Genomic DNA, 17,048 nt, shown 5'->3' on the forward strand with positions numbered 1-17,048 from the left:
TCCGACCCTCTTTCATCACCTCACATGATTTCGGAAAGGATCCAAATTAGACGATTGCCAGAGAGGTAGCATGGTGTATAGGCGAGCACTTATGCGACTTGCATCTCGCGGGGAGCAACCTATACCGTCCGAAAACCGTCTTCATAAACTATTTTAGTCTTTAACCCCACGGTCACACTGGCGAAAGAACTCCAGGGACCCGTCTTACAAAGACATGCGATTGATCCGATCAATCGCACTTATGGAAAGCCAGCAACGTCAACATCTAAGATACATGTTTGTTCAAAATATTTTCCAGAAATGAGGTTTATTCATACATTCATTGTTTTCTTGACAATTCGGTATGCTTCTTTTTGTTTCCTGTAGAAAAAAATATGACGCTGATGGATTTCCATAGAGTTACGATTGATTGGATCAATCGTAATTCTTTGTAAGACGGGGCCCTGATCGAGAAGATCTTTTATGTTATGACCAATGACAGACAGCTATCGGCTTGGTTTAGTTGGTGTGACTGTGCATAAAGAACAACCATCGACCGATCAAAAATATTAAAGCTACACTGTAAAAAATATTGGGTAACATTTTTAACCACCACGAGGGTAATTATGTGTCCAACCAATATTGGGCAGTATTTTACCCAATGCGGGAAGCATAAGCAGCAATTACTTTAGAAAGGGCAAATTTTCATCACACTGGATAAATAAAAATGCCCAAAAGAAATAACCAATGTTGGTTGGACACGTCATTATTACTCTCATGGAGCACTTTTACCCAATATTTTTTAGAGTGTACTTCGGATAGCATCCCATCGTCCGGTTTGGAGCCGGTTTCGTTGACTGCGATATTTGTACCGGTCTTAATTGCACACTCTAAAAAAGATTGAGTAAAATTGACCACATATTGTGTAAAAAGGGAACATGCATGTTTGTTGAGTAAGATTTTGCCCCATATTATGCAAAATGCATGTTTAATGGGTAAATTTCAACGAAACATTGGGTAAATTTTATACAATATTTAGTTTCATTTTGCCCAACAATCATACATGTTCCTTGTTTACCCAATATTAGGTAATAATAATAATAATAATAATACAGGTATATTTACCCAGGGAAGCCGCTTCGGTTCCAGAAACTGTTCTCCCAGCGGGCCCTGCTATTATTATTACCCCGGCTTTAGCTGGGCTGCCTAGGCGCTCAAAGCATTCAAGGAATTTCTTCCTACCGGGTACCCATTCATCTCACCTGGGTTGAGTGCAGCACAGTGTGGATAAATTTCTTGCTGAAGGTAAACTGTTTTTAGAGTGAATGTCCTTGCCTTGATGCTCGATATGTTACTTTGCATTCACAAAACTGCAACGTTCTCTTTTAGTAAGATATAGCAGGTTTATGACAAATATTCCGCTTGACATTATAAGCATGATAAAAATCATCTACCAAATGAAGCAATTATTGTATTCGGAGTTAAACATCTTGAAGGGGTAATACAGTACATTGAAAACTGTAAGACTAAGTAGAAATAGAAAAATTATGAAAGTTCATAATATTTTTGATGCAATAACCAGAACTAGAGTAAAATATTCGACATATTACGTCATGAGAAGACATAAGATAATTTTGATTTATGATGTTTGGCCACTATATTATGATTACTGTGTATAACCTGGCGCGCGTTTTTGTTTTACATAACTTTGATAATACTATACACTCTTAAAAATGTTGGGCAACATACGGTCCACACAACAATTGGTTAAAACTTTATCCAATTCTGGGTAGTTTTACACCAATAATGTGTGCTTTGGGTGAAAACTACACAGTATTGGTTGAAAACTACCCAGAATTGGATAAAGTTTTAACCGATTGTTGTGTGGACCGTATGTTGCCCAACATTTTTAAGAGTGTAGCCAACTCCCCCACATTGAAACAACAGTCCAAACATGACAAATGTTCGGTCGTATTCTAATTCATTTAAATGCCATTCATTACTTGGCCTTCGTGTTATCTATGACGTTACGAAGGCAATAAATCGATGAATATATTGTTACTAAAATATAATTTATTACAACCCCATTCAGTGATTAATATCATTTAAGCTTGAAAGAGGTTGTCTTAACAACCCTATACTAAGATCATCTTTCAAATCCAGATTAAAAAGTTTTCTTTATTTTTCGTTATTTTGTCATAAAAGCTCGTTTATTAAAAATGTCACGTACCCGGCACAAAACGTCCCGGGATGGTGATTGATGTTGATGGTGATTCTTAACATACCCCACCTGAAGGCCGAAACCAGTTGAGAATGTTCTTAAGATTAAAGCATTAAAAAATGATTTAGAATTTAGAAGCTTATTTTATAAGCTGCAGGGTGAAAATATGATCTTGTCTTCATTGTAGAATGAATGATTTGAAATGATTTGTATGGAAGGAGAAATTAAGTAGGGTTCGAGTCCCTCCACGAAACTAGGATATTGTTGCAAGACGATACCTAAGCCGCTCTCCGTCAATGTTTTTTAAAACAGGTAAGAAGACGTGGTTTGGTCAACGTTGTGAGCGCCGTGACATCGACATGAGTAGAAAAATGTGCATTCCTTGCAAATAGGGAAGCCTAAATCCGATGGCAGGAGTGATTACAGATCTGGCGAACCTTTGTTTTAATGTTTTCGATGTTTTTACATGTTTTATCTTTTTTTAAGAAAGTGTACGAGCTGCGTTAACTAAAATGTGCAGGTTCCGTAATATTTGCAAATAGGTGTCACTTACAATCAAACGCACAGTACAGGCAGCTGTCATTTTTATGATATTACAGTGAAAAAAAATGTTTTAGACATGACTCATTCATCCTGGTCATTGCCAATCACATGATGAATGATGGGTAGAATATGACCCTCACGTGACCTTCATATCACATGACATCGTCTTCCAATCCCTGTGCGTTCTATAGAGTATAAATTCAAGTCCTTTGACAATCTGTAGTGTTCTGGTGGTGAGAAATATTTAAAAAGTCGTCACTTCACAATTTTTTTATTGATTAATACAGTAATTGTTGAACATGCAGAACATTACATGTGTACATTTTTTATTGGTTATCGATTTACTTTGCATTTGAATATTGAGATCACTAATGCCATGTAGATCCTCCTATTGGCAATGCGACCAAGATCTGTGATGTCACACACGTACAACTCCCTTACTACTTTAGTACTTATTTCACTTATGTTCTCACTTTTATAGAGTCTATCACAAGGTGAGGTGTTCTCTTTATGAGAGGACAAGTACAGAGGTTTCAAAACATTATATCATTGATAAATCGTTTGTCATATGATTAGAATGAGCAAAAAGAGATGTTTTGGGGTATATTTTCAGTGCCCAAAAGGGGAGAGTTGTTCATCTGTGACACCATAGATCTTGGTCGCATTGCCAATTGGAGGATCTCCATAGCATTAGTGATCTGGACATTCAAATGCTCATAACTCTTGTATTGCTAGTCCTATTTTACTCAAACTTTTGTTGATCTTATTCTTTTATTTTTCTGCTTTCACAAAAGCTAACTTGCTCCAAGAGTTTCATTCTCCTTTAACTACGTGATTCGTTATTTGTGTATATTCATCAAACACGTTCCTGTAAGGTTTGGAAACTTTGGACGATCAAACATCCCGTAATGTTTGCAAGAATCAAACATTTTCCTGTAATATATTTGCACTCTCAAACATTTACCTATTGCTGCGTAGACTATATGTATCTCATGTTTAGGGACATAATAATTATCTAATTTTGCAAAGTCTACATATTATATTTGTAATTCAGTTGAAGATGTGAACAGCGACAGATCCAGGATTTCATGAACGAGAGTGGGGGAGGGGGGCTTCGAGGAGACGTAACAAAACTTAATCGGTATATAGATTGATTATTAAAGTTTGTGTTTATCCATCCAGTTAACCTGGATACCTCCAATAATACTTACCAAGAAAACAAAGTTTAGAACTATGGGTCTAAACGCCACCCATCCCCATCGATACCCACACCCCCCCCCCCTTGACTGGGAGCTCTGCTCTAATCCTCGACGTCTCGCCCAATCGCAGTAATGAAATATTCGATTTCGACGTTGATGAGAAGAAAAGCTTTCGTTTTAAAATGCCGTGGCAGCCAATTTACCCTGTCAATATGCTTTTACATCGAAATGGCGCGAAAGGTTGACGGTTGAATTGCTTGAACAGACAATCGGCTGCTTGTTATAACGTTATAATTGAAAGTTTCCAGTGACATGTCACGTAGCAATTGGTAAAAAATTCAACAAGTTGGATAGGGTTAATTTGCAACAAACTTCGAAGACATAGCCTGCGCTATTGCTCAATACTTAAATTAAAGGAACATCTCCTTATTTTTTAGTCATAAAATTGCCATTGAGATTTGGTACTAAAATGGCGATTCTCAGCTGGAAATTAAGATGTCGATAGATAATTCCTCATTGTGATATTCTTCTTACCCTTCTTTTCTTTTCTCAGTGCGGGGGATGGAAAATATGAGAATAAAATAACAAGAGTCCATTTCCCAACGATATGGGGTAGAATCGTTAACAATATTATTTCTTCTCTTCAAGTGTTTTCTTCGATTAAATTGCTAGGGGTAGACCGGCATCTCTGCGGGATTCGGGTTTGAAAGGGTGACTCTCAACATAAGATGTCTCCAAAACACTTCTCATTGCAATACATTTCCAATCTTCCTCCTTTTAAAAAGTAAGGTTAGGAAAAAGATGATGATAAATTGGACAATGATATTGGTTTGAAAGAATGTAGCTCTACTCTGACACATGTGAATAAAGGAAATGTTTGTGCCAAACCCAACTATTCTTGATGAAGTGTTTGGAATGTTTCTTTATGTGAATCTTACGTTAGACCCAATGGAACAGTCAACATTGTCGAGTGTCTCACGTTCTCGTCATGTTTAGGCAACGGTTTAAATTGTTGCTTTAGCGAGTCTTTAATCCATGTAAGAGTGGGTAATCCTGTAGATTCATGTAAAGAAAGGATTGGGGCAGGTTTTTCATATGTTTACATAATAAACATGGACCGAATTATGGTTCCCGTCGAAAGTTTACTTTCTGTTACTTTTCTAAATTTTAATCAGACCTGTATGTTGATTCTTTTCGACGTTTCCAGTTCTAATGTAAAAGAGTAATTTCCATCACCAGAACAATGACCTCCTTAAACACCGTTTGTAGCCCCCAAATTATTGAGTTCTGTTTAAAAAGATTGGCATTCATGTATACATTGGAGGAAGACAAATAATATATATTTAAGAGCTCTCCGAGTGTAAGAATGCAATCAAAACACATTTTATGACACTTGTTATTTTGATCTCATTTCAGATATGGTGTTCTCAAGGGTGTTGTCGATGACCACTTTTAGAAGAGACTGATCTATTTTTGAAGGCATGCTTGTTACCCTTCTTCGAGCTCAGGAACACACTACAAATAGTGGTTGAAATTAATGAAATGAATGAAATTAATTTCTATCGGAATGCTGATAACATCCGGAGCTGCATCTCGACGTCACGCAATTCAGAGACCCTGAACAACTTGGAAGGTCTCACTGCAAATACGCGGAAATCTATCTAGCCTCGCTGCGGACTTTACACGGATCATTCGTTCATGGTTAGCATACATAGTGGTAGCATGCCTTCGATTGTTCCTGATGATCATTAATCAAACCGATTCACCTGAGATCAACAACAACTATAACATTGGAATCTCTCCAAGTGTCTAGCAGATAGTTGCGAGGATGCGGTATAAGGAGATAGGACGACTTAACATGACGAGTTCATCTGAGCCTCCTAATAAGTGCAGCGACTGTAGTGAGGTGTGATTATCTTGTAGGGATTTCCAGAAAAATTTGTCGCCGACTGCCTTCTGGGGAATTACATATTTGTAAGGATTATGTTATTTGGTCTTAATACCTGTATTAACAGGAGCTCTGAGTCATTGAAAATTATGTTTTTACATCGAAACAACCGAAGTGTGACAAGCTGCGTTTGGGACACACATCTGCAAGGAACCAATACAATTTGGATGTCATAAATTTTTCAATTAACTCAGCATTTCTATCACCTCAAGAGTGGTACTTAGGTAATCATAAACTGGAACCTTCTTCTCGTTAACCTTTTGTTGGAACCTTAAAAAGAAATACGGATCCCAACTATGCCGACTGTCACTTTCATGTAAGGTGCCGAAAACAGCGAATAGCACAACTACAGCCTTCTTATTTTTCGAAATACAAAGTAATTTGGCCATCGTCTTGAAGGCGCTCTGCGACTTCATTCTACCCTTTGGATTTATAAGTGGTATCCCATCAAACCTTACTGATGATTGTGAAACAGAACGCACAAGATCGTTATTCTTGACTTGAAATCGTCTTCCATTCGGGCCAGCAAATTTTCCACCATGAGTGCTCCACAGATCCTAATCAACGGGTCCCTAGCCCAGCCCGAGACCATGCACCCGAAACTCTTAATAACCCGGGACCTCGGCACGATCGAAGAGGACGAGGAGGTCGCTGGCCTGAGCGAACTCAAGAAGATGACGACGCGATTACGTCTGTCGACCAGGAGACCGTCGATTATGCAATGGAGGGAGAATCTATCGAACTTTCAACAGAACATGGCCTTGGTTAGGCACTCTGGACTTGATAGCGATGAAAGCGATGAGGGATGCGACGACGACGTCGATGGGAAATCGGACGACAGTGAGATTCTGACAGACGATCAGGAGAGGAGAAAAAAGGTCGATGATGCCATTGCCTGGATAAGGCAGGAATTGGTGAGTATATTTTCTGACCATGCTGTTGTCACAGTCACACAAACGAAATCGCCACCAATCCGACCGATGTCATGTCAGTGAAAATAACGTAATAGTTTTGATCGATCTGGAGTCGGTTTCGTTGATGTGACGGCGACATGATGGTGGTGGAAGTAGGATGACGTTATATTGCCTAAATACGAACAACATATTCAGTACTGTTAAAATTTAGAGATTGAGAAGTGGAATATGCAAGTATTCGAAGCTAAGTACAATATTAAAGGTTTTAAAGGTTCCAAAATCTCAATGAAAATCGCATTCTTCTACAAAGTTTTTTCCCGTCATCTTAGACTTTTGAATGGTTGAATTTTCGGATGGTCCGATGGGGAGGTAAAACCATCGGGTAGACAATCTTGCATTAAGACGTTCAGAGTATCTCTCTATCAATAAAGGTATATGTACAACTTTTTTTTCGATGACTATTGGTTAATGAAATGACTCGTAGTTTAGTGTGTTAGTCTGTGAAATATTTAGAAAAATAATGATAGAAATCACTGATGGCATTTAGATTTGTCACAACTCACAAGGTATATCTTTACCACCCAACGTAATATTAATAAATGCACGGAACAAGGAATCTTGTATGATTGTTGCTTCCTTATCTTCGTTTCTTAATCTAATTCTCTAAACATTCTCTAAAACTACAACAAATATTGTCGTCTTTCCTCTCTGAGGAGTAAAAGAAATGCATTTCTACATTCAGATGTTTGATTGATTTCCGTCTTGATGACCAAAAAAAAAACCACCGAAGCTTAAAAATGGCTATTAATACCGCACCATACCTTTACTGCAACTCACTCTCACTCTCGCAATCCTCGGAGCAGATTTCACGACACGACTCCTAAATAATAAAAAGTCATCAGTGCGATGCCGAGATATTTCGAGCTGATGAGCAAAATTGAGAAAACACCCGCCTCATTTTCTCTTCAAAGACACCATACATCATCACGGTGTCTGCATCATTATGTTGACACGTTACGGCTAATTGATTCCTGGCGAAATAAAAATCACTCACCGGTCGTCTGTCTTCCTCGTGCATGGTCGTTTAATGTCAGGAGGAAAATGGAAGATGAGCCGGAAGATAGGGAATTGGAAGGAGTCTGTGTACATGCTGTAGGCATGGTAGGGGAGGGTGTCTTCGAATATTATTTTCCCTTTTTAACGATATATCTTTGTAAATTCGTAGAAAAATCAATTCACTTTAATCGATTCATGATTAATCAATCAATTTCAGTTTCTCGATCTAGTGTTTAATCACATGGGATGTTTGTTTTGCTCGCATAATGAATCACATAATTATACATTTAAATAATCATAAATAGGCTATAAAAGCGCATTTTTGAGAAAACTATATGATTAAACATGAAAAAATACACTTTATTATAGCCGCATGACTATATTGCTAATATCCTCTTTTACATCACAATGCATCGAATTTGATGTAACTCACCCTTCCCTGGCTGAGCGGGCTGGTTGAACGCCCTGCTCTTTTCTACTTTGTATTAATCTACTTATATATATACACAATTTCTGCTAAGTGTAGCCTTTATGCGTATAGCTCTTTTACTCCATTTAAATAAAAAGAAACTATCATGACCATGCAAGTTATCATTCATTCTTCATTGCATATGGCATCGGAGTCTTTTTGAACTTGTAAACCACCTTAAGGAATTTTAAGGGAACGACTGACAGGCAGGGCACGAGATGTTTGTTACCATGGCAACCACTAAGAGGAGGGTATCCCGTCACTTACATGAGCTCTAGCCTGAGGAGCTATACGGGAGAGGAACGGGGAGGCTTCTGATGGGTATACCAACTAACGGGGAGAGATTAGAAGAATCATTCTTAGATCATTTGAATTATGTTTTTAAATTTGATTAAACTCATTCTTATACTTAAATTGTAAATGATATAAACATGACAAATTATAATTCAAAATCTGGAAGCCACATATCCATGGGATGTGCTGTTGATTAGACAAACTCTTAAGCTGCAAAAGAAGTCATTGTATAATTAACTTTCATTTTTATATCCATGGCAACGGCCGTTTTAATTTTCTCGACAGAATGAAAACGATAGCAATTCGATTTTATTTCTGAAAAAGTAGTGTTAACATAATAACCTATAAGTATAGTTTTAAAAGACCAACTTCAGCAGCTGAATTTGTGAAATATCCATTCGAAGTATAGTTTTAATTAATGAATCTGTATACGATGATTGATTACAATTTTTGTTAAAATTTGTTAAAAGGTATAGGCCTCGTGGACAAGAAGATTTGGTAAATTTCCGGGATGGGCAAGGGCCTCCTCCCCTCCCTACCTATACCGTATACGGCCATGGGGAGGGGGTAGGCATCTGGCGCTAAGTTAAATCTGAACATGTTTATGGAAGCATACTGGCATTTTCAGGTAGCCACGCTTGAACATGATTTATAGTCGGTGATGTATGGCAAGATAGCTGGGATGAATTCTTAATAGCAAATGAATGCCATGAAGAGATCTTTGTTCATTATCATAATTCACTGAAATCATCTGACTTGCTCCATGTGTTTAACCTTTCCCTCTTGACATTTTTTTATGAGTTGGTTGAACAAGATAGGTGAGTGAATAGAAGATAACTAGATTTGTGCATTTCTACTTATAAAAAGATAAAGATTTTTTTTCATATTTTGGTCATACTAACAAGAGTTTAAAATCCAGACTGTGCAAAGATAAGCTTATCCTTATACAGCCATTTTAAACTTCTTTTACTATCTGAACCACTGTTTTTATCCATTTTATGACCTACGCCAACATCGCTTACATGTCACAATGTTTTTGATGATGTGCTTATAGTTTAGGCCGAAAATGCACTTTTGGTGCATCAAGCCAGCGTAATTATATATTACCGTGATGTGCGTATTGTATTTGAATAATTTCGAATAACATTATGTAGTATTTGAATTATAATAATGTATATATCAATAATATGCCCCCACCACTACACACACACACACACACACACCCTCTCACACACACTTGTTTTAGGGACCCCCCCCCCCTTCTCCCTTCAGCTTCCGGTGCCTATTCTTGAACCTGTAACCTTCGAAGGTTATGCAAAGAAGAAGATATTCATTTAGTTCTCCTTCATGGTCATTCAGATCCCGAATCCTTACTAAAATTATTCCTCAACATTTCTCCCAGCCAAACCCGAGGATATAAGTACGACCACCCACTCCTAAAACGAACTTGAACATCATCATGTGGAGAGTCAGTCAGTCACGTCTTCGTCGCTTCATTACTCTTCTCATGCTCTCAGTGTTCTTAACGTGGACCCATGCATGAAAGTGATTGCAAAAACAAAATCATTCTCCATCGCTTTCTGCTCGTTTTCACTCGATGATTAATATCGATCGAGCGATGAGGAATATCGATCAAGCGATGATATCCGAGCGTGGAAGAAAATTTGAAGATTCGAGACATGATAATTAAAATGGGATGTAAAATCTTGATACTGTCTGAGCCTGTGAATCGTAGAGCAGTTTTTGTTCAGTCATTCTTGGAATATGAAACTGAAAAAAAAATATCCGTAATTGGGAAAATTGATAATGATTGTATGATCAATACTAGAGCCGCATACATGTGGAGCGCTATAAAGGGGGCAGTGGGCACCCAGCCCCTATAATTTCAAGTATATATAATGGAGGAAATAGGCAAAGACATTAGGGGAAGGAGTGGAAATACAAAAAATGAGCATGAAAAATGAATAATTGAGATAAAAATGTTACATGGACGGGTCGACTCAAAATAATATTCGAGACAAGATTCAACTTGTACCAGATTTGAATAGAGATTTATTTATTTATTTATTATTTCAATATATCTAATCAGGGTAGCCCACTCAGCAATAAACTGGTCTCCCATTGGGCCCTGGAATACATGATAAAAAGTCTAAAAACATTTAGATACATATGAAATATATAAAGAAATAGTCTAAATAAATTAACTCATATTATAACAGAAAACAGAGTAGCAAGCATACGGCATCGTTAAAAACATGATTACACATAAAGCACTACATATAAATAAAATAAAGTAGATAGACATAAAAAAGTTTATTTCAATTTAAAAGGCAATAATAAAACTTAAAATTTAAAAAGATGCACTTTCAGTTTCTGTTTAAAAATTGATAGAGATTTTGACTGGAGATCTGGAATATCATGATCGAGTCATCATAACGACATTACCTTATTATTCAGGTGAAATTGAAAAAAAACGACATCACATTTAGACCGTCTTGTATGTAGTTTTCAAATACCCCGGCGCCGTCCTCGATCGAATATAAATTCAAGAGTAGTTTCTAGCACTATTGTAATTAATGCAAAACTGTTATATTCATAGATTGAATATTCTGAAAGTAAACGACATTATGTTAACATCAGAAATGATTATTGAACTATAGAAGTTTGACTTCTTTCAATACTTAGAAATTAGAGATAGTATTGTTCCTCAATAAGTGCAGTTATGTGAATATACATGTATTCAGATTCACAAAATAATTTTAAAGACTGTCCAGTGCACATTTGGTGGTTGACGGGTCTATGTCATATACTGTATAGTGCTGTCAACCATATCTTAATATCACAGAAGACTCTTCCCCTTTCCCCACCCACTAAATTGGTAAATATCGTTCCTTCCAAGGTGGCTCACTTGTAACGCTCTGACAACGCATTACATTAATAACTTAAGTCATGCCTTTGGAAGCATTCACATGAAAAAAATTATGTCAAATATCATGCTCTGTTTCTGCTAGGCCTAATCGCCCATTGTTCCTGACCTATTATGTGGATCACAATCGTAATAATTAGATGATAATAAAGGATTGGAATAGTGCTTAGTTCGTTTATATTTATTTCGATTTTGTTTCTAACATGCAGTATTATGAATGCCTCCTCATCCTCCTCCTCGTCCTTCTTTTTCTTCTTCTTCCCCTTCCCCTTCTTCTTCTTCTTCCCCTTCTCCTTCTTTTTCTTCTTCTTCTTCATCTTCTTCTTCTTAATTCTTCTTAATTCCTCTTCTTAATTCTTCTTCTTCCTCTAAGTATTAGTTATAGCGCTTTGTAATGAATCAATATTTTTTATTGATAAAGTTAAAAGCTCAAATGTGCACTGTTAAATTTCCTTCCCATAATAGTTGAAGACATTTGTCCCGAATTATGTTTCACAAAGCCCATGCATACATAATGTTTCTTTATTTATTCTATACTATAAACTGAATTCGAAAGTCCCATGCACGCGAGTTATACGCGTTGATCTCAACGAAAAGTGAAAGAGGAGCTAAGATTCTATACTACGCTAAACAATCCAATGTGCGTTCTACCCACTGGGAAACGGAATATGAACCCCCCGTGTAGGGGGGCAAGGCAGGTCAAATGGGAGGGGTCCCGGGGGTCAAATACATTTTGGGTGCATTTTCACTATCTACCGTTGGGCTGTTGTTTTTTAGCATGAATGTGAGACGTGTTGAATGACACGTATTGCGGAACTTATTGTACAGTTTTAAAGGGCTCCTACCAGAATCTGAGGCAGTTTTGTTTTCTAGTTGTACAGAGCTGTGTGTAATTGGTGATTTATTACTTAACATTGGGGTTCCTATGGAGTTGGGGAATGGCGACCCCTTAAAAATTTATCTTTTAGATAAGTGATTAGGCCTATATCTTATTTTCTAACACCATAACTGCCATGGGAATTCTGGTCAATTTGACTGATTTGGGCCTGCATGCAGAGGACACAGTATTCATAATTATATTTTTTCTCTCTTGCTCTGCTCGCTCACAAATTATCAGAAATACTGTCCTAACTCCATCCCGATCTTCAGAAACTTTGCTTCATCACATCAATCATCTGCATATGTTATACTTTTTAAGATTTTATTTGGTATTTTTTTTTTTTTTTTTGCTGTTATATTTTGTTATTTGCATACATCTTTTTTACCTGAACGCAAGCTCTTTGAATTCAACGCAAGATTTTTGTGCACAAATGCCATTAAAAGCGAATCAATGTTTGTGGTCTTTATACTGCAGGTGCATCATTGAAGCAAAATAGAATAATCCTTCTGAATATTTTGATTAGGTCTGCAAGCTCACACACCCACATCTATGCTTGTATGATCATTATTTCGCTTTGATCAAGAATATTGCCATTTTATTCTTTGTCACTCCGATTGTGAATGCTATGCAGTTTTGACGTCTTCTTTCTTCTTTGATATATTAATTTGTGAACAATATTTTCTGCAGTTTTGGGTGACGATGGTTCTACTTCATTTAATTGTTAAAATGGGGCTGTCAACCAATGAAAGTGGTGTCCTGCTATGCATGCGCTTGTTTTATAGTTTTGATATATACACACACCCTCTCAAATATGATAACCAATCAATCGTGATTATTTTTTGGTTTAAACAAAAAATATGTTTATTTAATCTTTATCGAAAACGATGAATTATTAGTTATGAAGCAAATTATTTCGTTTCTTAAAGAATGGTGGGAAGAAAATCCTTTGTTATCATTATCGTAGAACTAGATGGTAAAGATATTGCATTGTATATATATTATTAACCCGAGTTATAGGTTTTTAGCTGATTATTCGGTACCTTGACTGTATAGTCCTTTATTTACTGTGATTTGCATTTTCAACTAGTATTCTTTTCACAAACCCTAACCCCAAAAATCATGCCAGTATACGTCTACATGATTTCAAATATTGATTAGGATGTGTTAAAATGGACTATTCAAATACATATCACAGTGTATAGAACTAAAATTGACGCTTACGCTTTTGTCTTTTAGTTCATCTGGTACTCACGTCATAACGAATTACGTATGTGCAACCTACATTATTTACAAGAGATACACCCGTCCTCGCACGATGCTAAGAAATCCAGGTTTTACAACAAAATAAACAATATCTGACAAGCTTGATCTGAAAAATAATCTTCTATCAGTCACGGATTATTATTCTCATTTCTTTGCCAAACAAACACAGTTCATAGGGTTAAACCGCTTAGGGGCTAAGACTAACAATGCTCAAAATACATTCATCATTTTGGTATCGTTAAGTCAACATACATACCAGACTTCTAGGGATTGCCAACATTTATGTTTTGTAAGAAATCATGATTACTATGAATGCCTAAAGAATGTTTAAGAATTTTTTCTAAAAGTAGGCCGGATAAAATGGGTGAACTGTATAGTGATGTTGATACCCCCCCCCCCCCCCCATAAGAAGAAGACGGGGCCATACCGAAGCGAGGATTTTTCCGGGGATTTCAACAGTTTGAAAAAAAGTTGACCTTGTCCTTCTTTGAGAGAGCGAAGCGCCTAACTAGTCTCTCTCTAAAAAAAAAATCGAATGAATAATTCACTCATCGGAGAAATGAATGGAATCCACTCGATTGATAAGAGTGACTTTCACTTGTTGCCAAAATGAGAGTTGTGTGAACTGAGAAATGTTCGTTGTTGTAATTATGTTCACTCTAAATTTACTCAAATTTTAGTGATAATTGATGTCACTACCCTCGGTATAGCCTAAAGCTGCGCGCAAAAATTATCAATATATCGTTTAATTACTGTTGTCAATGTTGTTTCTTTTTTTTTCTTCAAATCTCAGATGGCAATGAAGTCCCAAGATCACCAACTCGCCATGCAACTCATGAAGCTCCGCGGAGAGATCCAGGCGCTCAAACTCGAGAAAACCAATGACGAGCACCGAGAATTAATAGAGGGCGCCCGCTACAGCATAGTGGAGGAGAGTGCCGAGCTAAAGAGTGCGCTATTTGATTTGCCAATGAACAATAACTTCTATCCAATCGCGGCTGGGGAGGATCCATTGAAAGGCATGGGGGTGACGAGGATGAATTTGAACAGTCGGAGATTCTCGTTACGATAGCCGAGTTTGTGATTGGCTAATCCGGAGGTGTGCTTGGTCATATGACTTTAAGTAATTGCAATAATATTGACCAAGCTGCACCGACTGCTTGCCTGCCGTGAATGATATTCAGATATCAGAACCTTGTGAAAATGAAACAATGACGAAACATGATGGTTGAATAAAGTCTTCTCAATGCGATTGATTGTGAAATAGGCCTACTTGCTTTCCATTGAATTGGATATTTTCAAATAAAAAAGAAGGAACGAGGAAATGATCATTATGTCATGTATGTGAACTTTTTTTCAAGATCAATGTTTTACCAACGGAAGTGATTTTTTCTAAAGATATTAACGGTAAAAAGAACGGTAATTAATATTCATCTATGGGGCAAATTCCATTTGTATAATTTTGCTTCTCGAAGGCTACTTTCCCAGCCTGTCCTTCATAATAAATATTTTGTTATAGTGAACCATATTTCATCTTTCTTTTAGTTTTTAGATAAAGTAAGCAGTCCTGAAAGTAAGAATACAATAACGAGGCTCTACTTGCTACTACTATCCACTAACAGGGAGTAAATTCATTATTTTTGGAATGATAGACTTAGTGCATGACCAAAAACACATTGAAACGAGAAAGCGAAGTGATCGAGATGTTTTCATTTTTTATGTATTTGAAATCGAAATGAAATGATCTGGTATATACATTTACGTCAACATTTACGAAGAAAATGAGGGGTGGAAATAATTATTGATTGTGTAGGGGAAATTACCACCAACACTCCCTCTCTCCCCCTCCCCCCCCCCCTGCGTAGGGTCATGACTTGTTTATTATTAGATGAACCTGATTCAATCGAGCATAATATGAATGTAATTGCGAATACAAGATGATCTTTAATATCAGTTACATAAAATGTTGAATTAGCATCTGTGTAAGATTTCATGTTTTAAAGTTACGATTGGGCTTCCGAATACAATGGACAAAGTTGAATTCAGTTTTTGTTTATCAAAAAAAATCATGAAAGTTTAAATTGGGTTATCGCATATTAATTAACGTAGTTTACAAATTGATAAAACCGATATTGTTGTATGATTGCAATAGGCAAACATTTTTATTATTTGGGATCTACCTCTTTGTAATATTTTATCGTCTGTAGGGGGTTTTCCCCAGATAATTATGTGTATGGAGTGGTGTAGAACCAATACGGTTTTAAAGTATTTATCACTGTCTTTGTGGACATAAAATTTATAGACCTAAGTCCATTTATATCAAAGTGGATTACTGAATTTAACTCACAAGACATTACGATTGATATTTTCTTTGTATGTAAATAAAAATAACAAGAAGATTTCGTTTTTATGTCTGGTACATGAATTAAGTTATTTTTGTATTTTATTATACTAATAGGTCTCAGAGTGTTTCACGGTAACTTTCAATTTCACTTCTTCAAAACTATGAAAAGTGACGTATAAATTGTATATCAATTTAATCAACTCTGCCAATGGTGCATCTCTTTCTCAAACATTTTTGTTTTACTATATGTACGTTCCTAATATTGCATTTACATGTCCCAAACTGTAATAACGTCACAACTTTAATTGGCAGTTTTGGATATGTTTGTTTGCAATCCCTTTTCTAACCCGGTAAACGTACCAACAAGTAAGACATCGACATGATAGATTATGACTTACAAGCATGATTTTATTTTATTATTTTTTTTTTTTTGGTCTGGGGAAAATGATATTGACAACACAATGAAGAAAAAATACCTTAATAACATATTTCTATTCTTACAAAAAGTATATATTTGTATTGAATATGATTTCTTTTTCATTATTTCTTATTTGTCTTGATGAGGATTATGACATTTTATGGTTTACAAGCTTGATTCTCTATATGAAATAAAACATGCCATTACAAAGGTGATATGAATCTTGTCTGTTCGTTATTATTTTTGTAATGAACAGAAGAAATGAACATTATTTTATCATTGCATCTCATACTTGTAGATTAGTTCCTCTTCTGTTTATTTCACATCATGTTTTGTTGTTTGTTGACGTTGTTGCTAAGAGAACCAACGATAATATAAGCCAATCAGAATAATTAATCTATTTGTGGATCAATTATTTTCCTCACTTAATCACATTTCAGGGTTTTAAAGAAATCAACAGTAAGTTGTTGATTACCGATCTCTAGATCAACGTGTAAAGAGTAGTACACCATTTCTGCATTTGATAATTAGTATGATTAGAGATTTATGATTAATGACAAACCCTTTTAATTTCTCCACGTCAAAAGAGCAGGC

General features: G+C 36.3%; 1 protein-coding gene across 1 annotated transcript; it reads left to right on the plus strand.

The window, feature by feature from the left end:
- Positions 1 to 5,302: 5,302 nt before the first annotated feature.
- Positions 5,303 to 16,669, plus strand: LOC129257921 (protein FAM167A-like). Its single transcript, XM_054896361.2, has 2 exons — positions 5,303 to 6,804; positions 14,486 to 16,669. Exons 1-2 carry the CDS (start codon positions 6,430 to 6,432, stop codon positions 14,762 to 14,764), a joined length of 654 nt encoding a protein of 217 aa, XP_054752336.1. The 5' UTR covers positions 5,303 to 6,429; the 3' UTR covers positions 14,765 to 16,669.
- Positions 16,670 to 17,048: the final 379 nt, after the last annotated feature.

The sequence above is a fragment of the Lytechinus pictus genome, chromosome 1 (assembly GCF_037042905.1).
Source record: "Lytechinus pictus isolate F3 Inbred chromosome 1, Lp3.0, whole genome shotgun sequence".
NCBI classification, from domain to species: domain Eukaryota; kingdom Metazoa; phylum Echinodermata; class Echinoidea; order Temnopleuroida; family Toxopneustidae; genus Lytechinus; species Lytechinus pictus.

Excerpts from the sequence above, each read along its gene's own strand:
- LOC129257921 (XM_054896361.2), top strand. The coding sequence starts at position 6,430 with ATGAGTGCTCCACAGATCCTAATCAACGGGTCCCTAGCCCAGCCCGAG. Across the intron at positions 6,805-14,485 it reads CCTGGATAAGGCAGGAATTG|ATGGCAATGAAGTCCCAAGA; the intron begins GTGAGTATATTT and ends TTCAAATCTCAG.